The following is a 16,584-nucleotide window of genomic DNA, read 5'->3' as shown; positions in this document are numbered from 1 at the left end:
AAAGTGCTAGCATTACAGGCGTGAGCCACCATGTCTGGCTCGATTTACATATTTTTAATGTTTTCATTAGCAAACACCAAAAGTGTTTTGCTAGTAATTCATGGACAACAGTACCACCTGCTCTGAAGAATTCTTGTCAGACCTACACTGCCATTTCTTCCCTCTCCAGTTACTTCAAAGAGTAAAAAGTTGCTCATCCCTTCAATATCCAACTCGAGTATTCTAGGAGGTACTTTATGTATCATCTTCCCCTAAAAGAGTTACATTCCCTAAAATATAATAGTATTTGTATTTTCTACAGAGGGATTGGTATACTTCAAATATTATTTGTTTACTTTAGAAAATATGAAGCAATTAAGGTAAGCAAGGAACTTGGATAATATACAGTAGGAAGCACTTTCAAGTAAAAAAGTAACAAATTTCTCTTAGAAAACTAATGATATTAAATGGATTTAGGATTCTCTAGTTTAGCTTGTATGTAATACTAAATGAGTCCTATATCTTAATTTATCCAGCTTTAAAAAGTATTTGCTACTTATAAAAATATCCCACATCACCAATTGCTAGAGATTTTTAGAAATAATTTTATTTAAAGAAAATTCACAGAGGATTAATAAAATGTCATGAATACAATTTTGTTGGTAATAATTAGCAGAATCAAGAGTAGATTAATATATAAGGTTACATGGTATATGAATAATACAAACTAAAATCAATTTTATGCTAGCTTTATCCATTAGTTTTTCATATTCCAATTTTAAACAAAACTAGAAATAAGGCAGTACATACGAAACAATTTGCTAAATACTTTTAAATTATGCCAGCTTCTATATCAGATATTACCTCAATTTTAAAACCATCTGCAAATTAAATGACCTTCCCATTATAATTTCTAAATATAAAGAAGCACCAATTGGAACTCAAAATGCATGAAAGATATTGTTATACATTTTAAGAAAACATTAGCAATATAATAAATCAACAAAGAATTTTCCAAAGAATATTGCATGAGGTAAGGTATATTAAATGTTTTATGCCTAGAATATTATCTACCTGCATTCTTCTCCATATAGTTTAAAACACCAAAGCACTGACTGAAGAAAGGATCATTTAAAAATGAATAATAGATGGCAGCACATGCCATTTAGCGATAAAAGGAAGATGGACTATGTGCATTAATTTGCAAATAATGTTTTTTATCCAAATAGTCCTGTGGTTCCAATATCCTTGAATGATAAGATTTTTTTACTGTGTGAAAAAAGAAAACATCCTTTTACTGATGGAAAGCTTCTAATCTTATTCGGGTTGGATCTTCTGGATGTCTCAAGGCAATTCCATTACGCAGCAGCAGCTCAACATAAGGTGGCCAAAAGGAATCACTAATTTTGACATATGGATCATGTGGAACATCAAATAATCTATTTATAAGAATCTAGGAGAAAATATCATTCAAAATATACTTTACTTGGGAAAAAGTCAATACAGCTATAATAAAGTTTTCTGTCAAAGAATATTGACCTCTTTTCTTTTTCAACAACTGTTTAATACTTTTAATCTACAAATTTGAATTTCCTTTTTGAAAGGACTATGGGTATTAGCTAATGAAAAAAACTTTAAAGTGAAGTTTTGCATCTTTAATTTAGAAAAACATTTCCTAAAAATTGGTAAGAAAGAATTTACAATTCTCCCACTTCTCTTGGGATTAATATCTTCTTTAGGATAAAGACAAAAATCTTAAAAAATTAATATTTCACAAAAAACACAAAAAAGTTAAAAAGAAAGTGAGCAAATGTGTCTTAATATTTGAGGGAAAAATCACTGGTCCTGTCCTCCACAAAACACCTATTCTTCTGATAAATATTTACAAGATTCAATTTTATCATCATCGCTTCCTTCAGCTTCATCCTGAGTATCCCTGATCTTCATTAAGGATATTGTGGAATTACAACCACAAATTGAATTTTTATTATTTGTATTAAATTATATAGGCTAGCATTTTCCAAACTGCATTCCATAGAATTAGTCTCCCTGAAGATGTTCTTAGTTCCTGAAAAACAGGGTTCTGTGATCAAACAAGCTTGGGAAAGCTTGCTAATGTGAAGTGAGAATCAGCTGTCTTTCCCAAATCCACTGCTATTATAAAAGTCTTCTGAAGAAAGAAGTATTTACAATTGTTTGAATACTAATGTTATGAAATACAGTGAAAAACGCTAAATGTAGATCAATTATTATTTTGCCTCCTCAACTATCTTCCAGTGCCTTCACAAATTATAAAACTAGAACTCAGAAGAGTTAAGAGATTCCTCAGGGGCACATAATCAGTGGTGGATCCTGGATTAGACTCCATATCTCAAAATTACCTCCGCATCTCAAAAATTTGTCAGGCCAAATTTTTAACTGAAAGATGCTATTATTTTAAGGAACATGGAAAAGAAAAGGCATAATTTATACAATTACAAAGTGCCATAGAAATAAATCAAATTAATCCATCAAGCTCTAATCTCAATAAAATTTTGTAATACCTTATTTCTTGAAATAAAATTTTCAACTATCATTAATTATTTCATGTCCCACATCCCATGGGAGGAAAAAAGCTTTGGCCTCATTTCTTTTGAGTACCATGATATAGAACTAAATATTAATTGTATTTTAGAGCAATGGCTTATTTTAGTACAAATGGCTTATTTTAGTACAAATCTTTCCTATTTTGCATTTCTAATTTTAATCATATTATTTTTAACCTAACTGCAGTTTTAATATTAGTTCCTTTATCACTGACAATATGAGCCTTGGAGACAAACTTAGGATTCTAATGCTAAGTTTTATATGCTGATATAGTTTAGGTGTATCCCCTGCCAAATCTCATATTGAAATGTAATCCCCAGTGTTGGAGGTGGGGCCTGGTGGGAGGTGACTGGATCATCAGGGTGAATTTCTCGTGAATGCTTTAGCATATCCCCTTGGTGCTGTCCTCATGACAGTGAGTTCTTGCAAGATCTGGTTCCTTAAAAGTGTGTGGGGTACCTTTCCCCCTCCCTCTTGCTCCCACTCTGGCCACGTAAACTGTCTGCTCCTGCTTCACCTTCTGCTATGAGTAAAAGCTCCCTTAGGCCTCCCTAGAAGCTGAGCAGATGCCAGTGTCATGTTTGTACAGCCTGCAAACCAGGAGCCAATTAAACTCCTTTTCTTTACAAATTATACAATCTCAGGTATTTCTTTACAGCAATACAAGAATGGCCTAACACATATGGTACATACTATGTACACTACTAAAAAATTATACATGTAATACCTTTTAGTATTTCCATGACTGACAATTTTTATTAAAAAAAAAAAAGTTAAGTCATCCATGAGAAACTATAGACAATTTAGTTTCAGCATAAACTAGAGTAGCTAGAAATATGTTAAAATATTCTAATTACAAATCTAATATATATTTGTATTTTGCTTTTCAAAGCAATAATATTCTGTATTAAATCCTGAGGAACCAAAACTTGTCAGCTGGGCAAAAAGAGACTTTTAACACCTAGTTCATTAAGTTAAATGAAACACATTTTCTGAAATCACTCTTTCTTCAAAATTTACCAATGATTTTAAAAGGGGGTACACTAATTGGTAAATACCCTGTTCTTCATACACTATTTCATTTTCCTTTCTGCCCAATTTGTCATGAATTGTCATATCAAGATCTTCCAAAGTATTTAAAATAATTGATAATATGGTTGAGGTTCAAAAACATTTTTGAAAAGGTCGAAGATATTTATAAAACAAGGTATATGTCAAGTCAAGAGAAAGTTGGAAAACTCAGTACTTACATTACAAGAAAAGAGACTGACGTTATTTTTTTTTAAATTGTACAATTCCTACAACTTTGTGGAAGAAATCTTTAAGTTCATTATGTATTTTATACAGAGTACAGAGCTACCAATTAAAGAGTCAATGTAACAGCATAGAATTTTACTATGTAAATAATAGATGACATCATTAAAAACTTTTTTTCACCCTGTCAGCTCATACCTAGATAAAAACTTTACCTGTAATAAATCTTGAGAATATGATTAAGAGATAGACCTTAAATTAACATTATTTTTAAAATAACAATATTCCTCTCAGTACTATACAGGGAACAGAAACTAATTTTATACCAAAGATATATTATTACAAATATATTTAATAAAGAATGATGAATACTTTAAGAATTATTTCTTGTTTTTCAAGTCTAATTGTTCACAAATAACTAATTAAGAGACAGCTTCAAGACAAGACAAAGTACACAAAACACTTACCTCTAACATTTCATGCAGTGTTATCAGCTGTACAGTTGATTCTTGAATGTTTTTCTTCAAGAGAAATGTGAATAACAAACAATTACCACTTCAGTTCTGCCAATGGTGAAATATTGGACTGTTTTTACAAGACTTTTATTTTATTTTTGAGTTTCACTCTTGGCGCCCAGGCTGGAGTGCAATGGCCAATCTCGGTCCACTGCAACCTCCACCTCCTGGGTTCCAGTGATTCTCTTGCCTCAGCCTCCCAAGTAGGTAGGATTACAGGCGCTCCCACCACCACGCCTGGCTAATTTTTGTATTTTTAGTAGATACGAGGTTTCACCATCTTGACCAGGCTGGTCTGGAGCTCCTGACCTCAGGTGATCTGCCCACACTGGCCTCCCAAAATGCTGTGATTACAGGCATGAGCCACCATGCTTGGCCAAGAGTTTTAAAATTAGTATTTTTTAGTTGTAATGGTATAAAGTAACTAAAATCAAATATTCATAATTAAGTGACAAAAAATTCTGAAAGTAAATGTTATTGTATTTAAGTCAGATTCATAAAAATGCAGTGGAAATATCTTCTAAGACAGTGAAAACTTTTATAGTAACTGGAAGATACAATTAAAACTATCCATAAACATATAATAGATATACACATTATATATAATCATATAAAAAATTTAGTATTTAAATCCCCCAATAAAAACTCCCCAAATGACATTCTAGAGTACATTTATGCAGTTTCAGTACAGGAAACTTGCTCTTATGAGAGACTTAATCATCTTTCTATAGCTCTTGACAGTTTGTCATGTTAACTCATTAGTTGTTTCTTCCTTGGAATGACAGAGAACAAATCTCACTCCAATTCTATCCAAGAGTTCCTCAAATATTTGAAGACTGCTATTATAAGGCCCAAGTCTTCTCTTTTTCACATTAATCACCGTTTGTTTCTTCAATTATTTTTTTCTTTTTTTTGGAGACGGGGTCTCACTCTGTCACCCAGGCTGGAGTGCAGTGGTGCTATCATAGCTCACTGCAGCCTTGACTTCCTAGGCTCAAGCTATCTTCCCACCTCAGCCTTCTGAGTAGCTGGAACTACAAGCACATGACACAGTAACGTTTTCGTTTAAATTTGTTTGTTTTGTAGAGGCAGGGTCTTGTTACGTTGTCCAAACTGGTCTCAGATTTTTGGCTTCAAGTAATCCTCCCACCTTAGTTTCCTAAAGTGCTGGGAATACAGGTGTGAGCCACCACACCCCACCTCAATATTTTTCATATGGCACAAATTTGAGGCTTCTCAATACCATGATTATTCTCTGAATGTGCTCTAATTTGTCTTTTGTTTTCCTTCATCTAGTCTCCCACAATGATCTAGGTGTGATTCGACTACCGAAGACAAAAAAAGAACACCCACTTTCATAATTACGGAGACTAGAATTCTATACATTAAATTTAAGATGGTATTAGCTTTTAGACGTCTATTTTTTCCTTGTGGACTTCTGAGAATACTATCATCTAAAATGCCAAAGTATTTTTCATATATCTAGCTAAAAATGTCTTCCTTATTCTATAATGTTTTAAACATAGATATCCTCTGTATTTCTACTTAAACATCATCCTATTTTATTTGCCTTAGTTCCTAACTAGCTAAGAAATAAAGTCTTTATTCCGTCATCCAACATATTTACTATCTAGCCCTCTTACTTTCATGTCATTTGTAAACTTTGATAGCCATATATTCTATCTCTTTACCTAAGTTATTGTTAAAAATGTTCAACAGGACAGACTCTAAAGGAAGCTGCTAGAAAGTTCCAAGATAATACTAATCCTAATTCAAAACTTTCTGATTAGGATTAGTATTATCTTGGAAAAAAGAAGTGAGGTTATCAAATCTGACTTAATGACCCCAAAATGGCTCATGGTAATCAAGCTTCCTTTTAAGGATGCCTCAAACCTCCGGTTCTATTAGTGGAGCAAAAGCAACCAAAAAAAGTTGAAAAAAATGGAGGAGACTGGGACCAGAAAATACATCAGTGAGTTGTTGCAAGATTAAAGTCATAAAGAGGCAAGGAATCATGACTTTAATGAAATGGCCAAAAGAAGGCTGTCATACTTTCACAAATAAATAAGAGGTAAAAAACAATAATAGAATGGAAGACACAGTCCATAACAAATATAAAGCCTATAGACAATTATAAGGGAAGAGTAAAAAGAACACAGATAGTAAAAACAAAAACAAACAGAACTTTTTCTCCTTTTCTTATTATATTCACATCCATTCAACAAATATGAACTGAGAAGGCTCTATATAAAAGATACGCAAGATAGAAGAGATACAAAGATGAACTGAACACATCAAGTAGCTCACAGGGCATGGGGGTGAAGGGAGAGATAGACATAAATAACACTAACAAAATCATTTGAAAAGTGTTAATAAAAGGACACCTAGAGCCAGGTTCAGTAGCTCACATCTGCAGTACCTGTTGTGTGGAGGCTGAGGCGGGAGGATAGTTTCAACCCAGGAGTTCAAGTCTAACCTGGGCAACATAGCAAGACCTCGTCTCTAAAAAATCAATCAATAGGTCAGGTGTGGTGGCTCATGCCTGTAATCCTAGCACTTTGGGAGGCTGAGGCAGGAGGATCAACTGAGGTCAGGAGTTTGAGACCAGCCTTGACAACACGGTGAAACCCTGTCTCTACTAAAAATACAAAAAAAATTAGCTGGGTGTGGTGGCATGTAATTGTAGTCCCAGCTACTTGGGAGGCTGGGATAGGAGAATTGATCGCCTGAACCTGGGAGACAGAGGTTGCAGTGAGCAGAGATCATACCATTGCACTCCAGCCTGGGTGACAGAGCAAGACTCGGTCCCCAAAAATAAAAATAAATAAAAATTAAAAATAAATAAATAAAAGAACACCTAAATTTCATATGTTTCACTCAAAAGATGTTTGAACTGTCTTAAGTAGGAATCTGCCACCCTCAACAGATTGGAAGGGTTTTAACCTAGGCAGAAAAAACAATGTGTAAGCCACAAAAAAGTGAGAGGTCAACTGGTGACATAGCTGAATGGATTCACGAAAGAGATGGATGAATGTTGGGAAATGAGGCTGAGGAGATAGAAGTCCATAGTATAAATCCTAATGAAGAGATTTCTAAGAAGTTTACAGACTTCATTCCCTAGGAAGACATGAAAGATTTTATACTGAAAATGATTAAACTAAACATATTATTATTCAATGATTACTCCAATTTCAAAAAAGTCTTAACACCATATGTATATATATATAAGAACTGTTCACAATCTTCTGCCACTCAATAAAATATTTATTTGCTTTTTCAGAAAAGGTTTATTTCATTATAGCTACTATTAAAATAGTCAATAACTTACAATAATCTGTAACAAATTTTAAACATCATTCTTTTGATTTAAAAAGTTGTACATACTCATCACAGAAAATTGAAAAAAATTGTGAAAAGCAAAAAAACCACCTACAATCCTAGCTCTCAGACATAAGCACTATCAATTTTTTAAACATAAATTAGATTGAAACAATTTAATCATCAGGGTTTTATTTGTTCAACAATTAGTTGTATTTCATTAACTTCTCTGAAGGTGTTCAATACATTATATGACAAGTTGACTTACTCCCATCATATGGATATAATATAAAAAATATACTCTGGCTGGGTGCCGTGGCTCACACCTGTAATCCTAACATCTAATCGTCCCACTTGGGAGGCCGAGGTGGGCAGATTGCCTGAGCTCAGGAGTTCAAGACCAGCCTGGGCAACTTGGTGAAATCCCCTCTCTACTACAAATACAAACAATTAGCTGGGTGTGGTGGCGCACACTTGTAGTCCCAGCTACTCTGAAAGCTAAGGCACGAGAATCACTTGAACCCAGGAGGCAGAGGTTGCAGTGAGCTGAGATCACACCACTGAACTCCAGCCTGAGTGACAGAGACTCTGTCCCCCCGCCCCCTCCAAAAAACTATACATATATTTAATCCCATTTTATTGAATAATTAGGTTGCTTCTAGTGTTTCAATAAATATAATGTAATAATGGCATATTTCCATACATGTGCATACCTTTGAACTAAATAAGAAAATATGCTTCTAAACCCACCTAAAATAATTTCAAATATGATAATTTATATAAATGTCTTCTCTAAAACTTACCTTTTTCTTTTTAACACTTCTATCAGGCAGAGGAAAATGGTCTTCTAGAAACTTGCCCAAGGTACTCAAGAGTTTCTCCTTATATTCTTTTACATTAAGCATTTTAGTTTTCAGCTCATTAAAGATTCTAATAGATTCAAAAAATTAAGAGAAACATTTAACTGATAAAACACATATGCACATGTAACTAGTTATTCATGAAGTTGATCGAAAACTTTGTTAAAACTTCATTTGCTCAAACCAAATAACTACCTTTTTGAAAATAATATTGTGTATATAACAAGTAGAGAAACCAAAGGTACAGTCAAGTCAAGTCACTCATAAAATATCATATAATAGCTAATAATTAACAAAAGTTAGGCCAAGACTCCTGATTTAACTTCATCTATGTTTCATGTAACGCAAAAAATAAAATACTTTTCTTATTTTAAAAACCTAGAACATAAAATTAATACCTTGATTCAGAAAATGTTTCAACCTTATTTTTCAATTCACTGTGTAGTACATTAAGAGATTCCATTATCTGTTGCTGTTCATCCAACCACCGTTGTTCTCTTTTGACATGGAAAAACAAAACAAGCAATATCTAAATAAAACTTTAAAGGCCACTTAATACATATGAATGATTAATAGTAATTATAACATAAACATACCTTTCTAAGTCTTCCTTTAACTTTTCATTCTTTGACTCCATAGTGGACAGTACCATTTCAAGATCTTGTCTCAGCTTTTGGAACTAGAATAAAATAATTCAAATTAATTGCTTAGTCTTTAATCTTACAGTTTTATTTCTGAACAACAGTCAAATTTACATAGTGGTCCAGGATACTTCCAGTCAGACATCAGTAGTAAAAAAGCCTAGCAGAAAGCATTTGAAAAGGTAAATATACAGTAGGTGCTAAATTTGTGGTAATATTCTATGGTTAAATTCAAAAATATCAGAAGGGGTTTTGAGCAGTAAATTTTAATTTCATATTGAAAGGCAAGATAATGGTGTGTTCTCAGTAATCAGAGATTAGGTATTTTCTCTTTTTTTGTTGTTTTTGAGACGGAGTCTCGCTCTGTCACCCAGGCTGGAGTGCAGTAGTGCCATCTCAGCTCACTGCAAGCCCCGCCTCCCAGGTTCACACCATTCTCCTGCCTCAGCCTCCTCCAGTAGCTGGGACTACAGGTGCCCGCCACTATGCCAGGCTAATTTTTTGTGTTTTTAGTAGAGACGGGGTTTCACCATGTTAGCCAGGATAGTCTCCATCTCCTGACCTCATGATCCGCCCGCCTCAGCCTCCCAAAGTGCTGGGATTACAGGCATAAGCGACCGCGCCCGGCCCAGGTACCTTTTCTTTTCTTTTTCATTTTTATTTTTTGAGACGGAGTCTTGCTTTGTCACCCAGGCTGGAGTGCAGTGTTGTGAACTTGGCTTACTGCAACCAACCTCTGCCTCCCGGGTTCAAATGATTCTCCTGCCTCAGCCTCCCGAGTAGCTGGGATTACAGGCGCGCCACACCACGCCCAGCTAATTTTTGTATTTTTAGTACAGACTAGGTTTCACCATATTGGCCAGGCTGGACTCAAACTCCTGAGCTTGTGATCCACCTGCCTTAGCCTCCCAAAGTGCTGGGATTACAGGTGTGAGCCACCGTGCCCAGCCCCAGGTACCTTTTCTAAGGAGACTGTACAAAACAGACACAAATGACTCACCCATTCAATATTTATTCAATCAATCATTCAATCAAATTTGTGATCAATCATTGACTATTAGGCATTGCTGAAGGAGGGAGAGATGCAAAGATGAACAGAACAAAGAGGAATTCAGACATTTACTCCAGCAATGGTCAAGTGTCATAAAGAAAAAAAAAATCAAAATAAAAGTAAAGGCATGAAGAGCAAGAAATGGACATTTTAGGTAGTATGATATGAAAAGACTTCTCTGATCAGGTAACATTTAAGTAACAGAGAAAGGCCAGGCGCAGTGGCTCAAGCCTGTAATCCCAGCACTTTGAGAGGCCCAGGCGTGTGGATCACAAGGTCAGGAGATCGAGACCGGCCTGGCCAAGATGGTGAAACCTGTCTCTACTAAAAATACAAAAAACAGCCGGGAGTGGTGGTGGGCGCCTGTAGTCCCAGCTACTCGTGAGGCTGAGGCAGGAAAATCGCCTCAACCCTGGAGGCGGAGGTTGTAGTGAGATCGAACCACTATACTCCAGCCTGGGTGACAGAGTGAGACTCTGACTCAAAAAAAAAAAAAAAAAAAACAGAGAAAGACGACAAAGGAAAACATCGTGTTATTCTCTAGCAAAAGAATGTTCCAGGGAAAGGGAATAGTTAAGTACTAAGGCCAGGAGGCAAAAGTATGCTTGAGGGATTTCAGGAACAACAAAGAAGACTAAAGAGAATTACAATAAGCACTAGTGTTCCATTCTCCTGATCACAAGGGCTTCCATTAGCTCTTTTTAAACATAAATCAGGTAAGTTCAACATGTATATTACAAACCCTAAACTATGAAAAAAAAAAAAGAAAAGAAATAACTAATAAGCCAATACTGATAATTAGACACCAGCCTGGGCAACATGGCAAAACCCTGTCTCTATAAATAAATACAAAAATTAGCCAGGCATGATGCCACAAGCCTGTAGTCCCAGCTACTTGGAAGGCTGAGGTGGGAGGATCACATAAGGCCAGGAGGTGGAGGCTGCAATGAGCTGAGATCATACCACTGCATGCCAGCCTGGTTAACAGAGCAAGACCCTGCCTCAACAAAGACGACGACGACAACGACAACAACAACAACAACAACAACACTACACACAATCAACAACACCACAACAACAACAACAACAATACACACAATCAACAACACCACCACACACAATCCAAGAAAGTGGGAAAAGGAAAAAACAGGAACAGAAAAACAGTAGGATGAAAAGAAAGATAAATCAAGGCCAAGCCTGGTAACTCATTCCTGTAATTCTATCACTTTAGGAGGCTAAGGTGAAAAGGTTGTTTGAGGCCAGGAGTTCAAGGCTGCAGTGATTTATGATATCAACACTGCACCCAGCCTGGGCAATCGAGCAAGATCCTCTGCTCCCAACCCTCCCTCCCCCCACAAAAATATAAATCAATAACACATCTTTCAATGCTACCATATTGATTATATTAAATATGGTCTAACAATGGCATTAAATTGAAAAATAATAGAAAGGTATCTAGAAAACTTTGCAACCATTTGGATACCAAAAACACACTTCTAAATAATCCATGGGTCAAAGAAGCAACCAATAGGAAAATAGGAAATTATTATAACTGAGTAGAAATAAAAACATTAACATCAAAATTTGTCTTTTATTTTTTCATCCCCCAAACAAATGACATGCAACATCAAGATTTCTGGGATGAAGCAAAAGCAGTACTCAGACGAGAATTCAGAGCACTAAAAATCTGTTTTTTTTTGAGACGGAATCTCGCTCTGTTGCCAGGCTGGAGTGCAGCAGCACTATCTTGGCTCACTGCAACCTCCGCCTCCCGGGTTCAAGAGATTATCTGGCTTCAGCCTCCCAAGTAGCTGGGACTACAGGTGCATGCCACCACACCCAGCTAATTTTTGTATTTTTAGTAGAGATATGGTTTCCCTATATTGGCCAGGATAGTCTCCATCTCCTGACCTCGTGATATGCCCACCTCAGCCTCCCAAAGTGCTGGGATTACAGGTGTGAGCCACTGCACCTGGCCTAAAAGCCTATTTTAAAAGAAAAGAAAGTTCTCAAATTAATAACCTCAGCTTCTATCATAAATATGAAAAAAGAGCAAATGAAACCCACAGTAAGTTGAGGAAATAATAACAACAAAGAAGTTAAATCAGTACAACATAAAAAATAAGGAAAAAACAATGAAAATTGGTTTTTGAGGTCAATAAAATTAGATTAATTACTGGGTGGGGAGGAGGACATAAATCACCAATATCAGAAATGAGACAGGTGACATCACTACAAACATTAAAATGATAATGGAGAAACGTTATGGACAATCTTGTCACTAATTAGGTAAATAAATTATTTGAGAGATATAAGTTACCAAAGCTCATTTAGACAAATAAGAAATCTGGCTCCAGAGAAACAGAATTTGTAATTAAAAATTACAAAATTTCTAATTAAAAATTTTCACAGATGAAAATTTTTATTCATCTCTAAATTTTTATTCAGTTTATGAGAAAATTTTAGGCCCAGATGGTTTTATCTGAGAATTCAAACAAACACGTCAGGAATAAAAAATTTCTATTCTATACAAACTCTTTAGAAGAGAAGAGAATACTTCCTAATTTGTTCCATGAGGCTGGTATTAAAGCCTAACAAAGACATCACAAAAAAGAAAACCACAGACCAATATACCTCATGAACACAGAAGCAAAAATCTCATAAAATTTCAGCAAATTACATTCAGCAATAAGTAAGAAAGATTAATATACTATGGCAAAGTGGGGTTTATCACAGGAATATGCAGTTAAGCAAGCAGATAAAATCAATTTTAAGGCCGGGGGCGGTGGGTCATGCCTGTAATCCCACAACTTTCGGAGGCTGAGGCAGGCAGATCACCTGAAGTTGGGAGTTTGAGACCAGCCTGACCACCATGGAGAAACCTCGTCTCTACTAAAAATATAAAATTAGCCAGGTGTGGTGGAGCATGCCTGTAATCCCAGCTACTTGGGAGGCTGAGGCAGGAGAATTGGTTGAATCGGGAGGTGGAGATTGCAGTGAGCCAAGATCATGCCATTGCACTCCAGCCTGGACAACAAGAGCGAAACTCCATCTCCAAAAAAAAAAAAAAAAAAATCAATTTAAAAAATCAATCAATGTAATTCACCATATCAACAGATTTTAAAAAGGAGAAAAACATTTAATAACCTCAATAAATTCAAGAAGAGTAAGTAACCAAATTCAATATTAATTTGTGATTTTAAAATAAAAGACTTAGGCCAGGGGTGGTGGCTCATGCCTATAATCCCAGCACTTTGGGAGCCCGAGGACCTGAGGTTAGGAGTTCAAGACCAGCCTGGCCAACAACGTGAAACCCCGTCTCTACTAAAACTACATAAATTAGACCAAAGCGGTGACAGGTGCCTGTAATCCAAGCTACTCGGGAGGCTGAGGCAGAATTGCTTGAACCCAGGAGGCAGAGATTGCAGTGAACTGAGATCGTGCCACTGCACTCCAGCCTGGGTGACAGAGTGGGAACGACAGAAGGAAAGACAGAAGGACGGAAGGACAGAAGGACAGAAGGACAGGAGGAAGGGAGGAAGGGAGGAAGGAAGGGAGGAAGGGAGGAAGGGAGGAAGGAAGGGAGGAAGGGAGGGAGGAAGGGAGGGAGGGTAGGAGGATAAAATAAAACTTCATAAACTGTAACAGAAGAAAATTTCTGCAATCTGATTAAAAGTATCTATGTGAAAAACCTACTGCTAACATCACACTTAATGGTGAAAGGGCAAATGTTTTCTGATAACCTCAGGAATAAGGAAAAGATGCCCATTCTTACTATTTCTATTCAATATTTTACTGAAGTACAAGTTCTAGGACAGCAAAATAACCCCCCAAAAAGATATAAAAATCATACAGAAGGGAAAAATATGTAAAATTGTGTTTGATCTCAATAAATATATAGAATAAAAGTTTCTCAAGGACATAAAATCAATATATAAATATTAATTATATTTGTATTTATTAGTAATAAATAAAAATTAAAATTTAAGGCCAGGCACGGTGGCTCACATCTGTAATCCCAGCACTTTGGTAGGCCAAGGCGGGCAGATCACAAGGTCAGGAGATGGAGACCATCCTGGCCAACGTGGTGAAACCCCGTCTCTACTAAAAATACAAAAGAAAATTAGCTGGGCGTGGTGGCGGGCGCCTGTAGTCCCAGCTGCTCGGGAGGCTGAGGCAGGAGAATGGCGTGAACCCAGAAGGTGGAGCTTGCAGTGAGCTGAGATTGCACCACTGCACTCCAGCCTGGGCGACAAAGTGAGACTCCGTCTCAACAACAACAAAAATTGAAATTTAAAAGAATACCATTTTAATAGTCAAAATTATGAAATACTAAAAGGATGAGTTTGACGAAAGATGTACTAGACCTGTATGCTGAAAACTGCAAAATACCAGTGAGACAAAATTTTTAAATACCAAATAAATGGGGACCTAAATAAATACAAAGATGATACAGTGCTAATGGATCTGCATTCAGACTAAATATGTTAAAGATAGCAATCTTCCACAAATTAACCTATAGATTCAGGGAAATTTCAATGAAAGTTCCAGCTTTTTATGGGGCAAAATGACAAACCAAATCTAAAAGTTAATGGAAGTATGAAACAATTTTGGAAAGAACAACAAAGTTAGAGAATTCATAATACTTAATTTCAAGACTTATTTTGAAGCTTCAGTAAAAAAGATAATGTGGTATTGGCTTAAAGACAGACACACAGAACAAAAAAACAGAAATATCCAAAGCACAGAATAGAGAAAAATAGAGTTCAGAAATAGATACACACATATATGGTCACTAATTTTCAACAAAAGCGTAAAGGAAATTCAAAAAAGAAAAGACAGTTTCTTCAACAAAGACCGCTGAAACAGTCAGTATCCAAAGGAAAAAAAAAGACCCTATATCACTAACTCATACTATATATACATAAACTAACTCAAAATGGATCATGAACCTAAATACTGAAACCTAAAACTTAAAAACTTTTAAACAGAAAACATAGGAGAAAATCTTTGTGACCCTGAATGGGGCAAACAGTTCTTAGATTTTGAGCTCAGACCTTAACAGAAAACTTGAGTTTGGAGTTAATCAAATTAGGAACTTAAGTTCTCCAAAACACCGCAGAGAAAGTGAAAAGGAGTCGGGCACCGTGGCTCATGCCTGTAGTTCCAGCGCTTTGGGAGGCTGAAGCAGGCAGATTACTTGAGCCCAGGAGTGCACACAAGCCTGGGAAACATGGCAAATCCCATCTCTACAAAAAAATACAAAACTTAGCCAGATGTGGTGGTGCACACCCATAGTCCCAGGTACTCAGGAGGCTGAGGTAGGAGAATCCTTTGAGCCTGAGGTCAAGGCTACAATGAGCTGAGATGATGCCACTGCAATGCAGCCTGAGTGACAGAGCAAAACCCTGCCAAGGACGGAAGGAAGAGAGGAAGAGAGGAAGAGAGGAAGAGAGGAAGAGAGGAAGAGAGGGAGGGAGGGAGGTGAAAAGACAATTGTTCAGTAAAGAGTTAACTCAGCAGGCCTAGATTGCAAAAACCTTGACATTACTAAAGCCTGTCTTCAGAACTGCCCTTGGTCAGTTCCCTGAAAATAAGCTCTGAGCCCTTGGAATATTCTGCTTGATGAGCATTTTTCTATGTCTAGAGCCTTGGGTCACATGGCACCAGTTTGATTAGAGAGTTTATGATAACTATGTGATTTGTGTTGAATGCATTTTTACTCTAGGTGGATGGAGTATACATAGTTAAGGTCAGTCACACAAGCACTGCATGCATACCTGACTGACCCCCAATAAAACCCCTAGACAACAAGGCTCAAGTGAGATTCCCTGGTTGCCAACTCACCACATGAGATGTCACACATAGTTGCAGGGTGAATTAAGTGCATCCATGCAACTCTACTGGGAAAGAATTCCTGTAAGCTTATTCCATGTGCCTTTTCCTTTGTTCATTGTAATGTTCTCTCTCACTTTAATAAGCTGCAACCAAGAGAACAGCAGTTCTTCCGAGTCCAGTGAGTCTATCCCACAAATCATTGCACCTGATGGTAGTCTTAGAGAAAACTCTGACCCAACTAGCATTACAAATGAGATTTGCTATAATAATTCCTGCTAGCTGAAACATGACGAAAGCACTGTTTGAGAAAAGGAAGGATTACAGGGTGGGTAAACTCTGATGCCAGGTGTTACTAAGTCACCGATGGTATAAAACAACAGCTGCACTGCGGTAAGTTACTGTAGGTAGAAGTAACTAGTAAAATATACAATCATAGAACCAGTTCCTGTAGAGCTGGCTCACTGAATATACAACAAAATGTAAAATGAGAAGCAAGCTAAATATACAATCCCCTTCTTATTTTTAACTGTAATGAAAAATAG

The 16,584-nt window shown here is 36.3% G+C and overlaps 1 protein-coding gene across 3 annotated transcripts in view; it reads right to left on the bottom strand.

Moving 5' to 3' along the window:
- Window positions 1-564: 564 nt before the first annotated feature.
- The window catches only part of CENPK (centromere protein K), a 43,092-nt gene continuing 27,072 nt past the window's right edge, over window positions 565-16,584 (bottom strand). For all 3 annotated transcript variants that reach the window (XM_007973904.3, XM_007973909.3, XM_007973914.3), the window contains 5 exons: window positions 9,109-9,191; window positions 8,911-9,009; window positions 8,456-8,582; window positions 4,287-4,340; window positions 565-1,432 (listed from right to left, as the gene is read on the bottom strand). In XM_007973904.3, the coding sequence (XP_007972095.1) occupies window positions 1,274-1,432; window positions 4,287-4,340; window positions 8,456-8,582; window positions 8,911-9,009; window positions 9,109-9,191 (522 nt within the window). In that variant the 3' untranslated portion in view covers window positions 565-1,273. The remainder of the gene's footprint in view (window positions 1,433-4,286; window positions 4,341-8,455; window positions 8,583-8,910; window positions 9,010-9,108; window positions 9,192-16,584) is intronic.

Source organism: Chlorocebus sabaeus, chromosome 4 (genome assembly GCF_047675955.1).
Source record: "Chlorocebus sabaeus isolate Y175 chromosome 4, mChlSab1.0.hap1, whole genome shotgun sequence".
NCBI lineage: Eukaryota > Metazoa > Chordata > Mammalia > Primates > Cercopithecidae > Chlorocebus > Chlorocebus sabaeus.
This window is presented reverse-complemented; position numbering and strand designations above follow the sequence as displayed.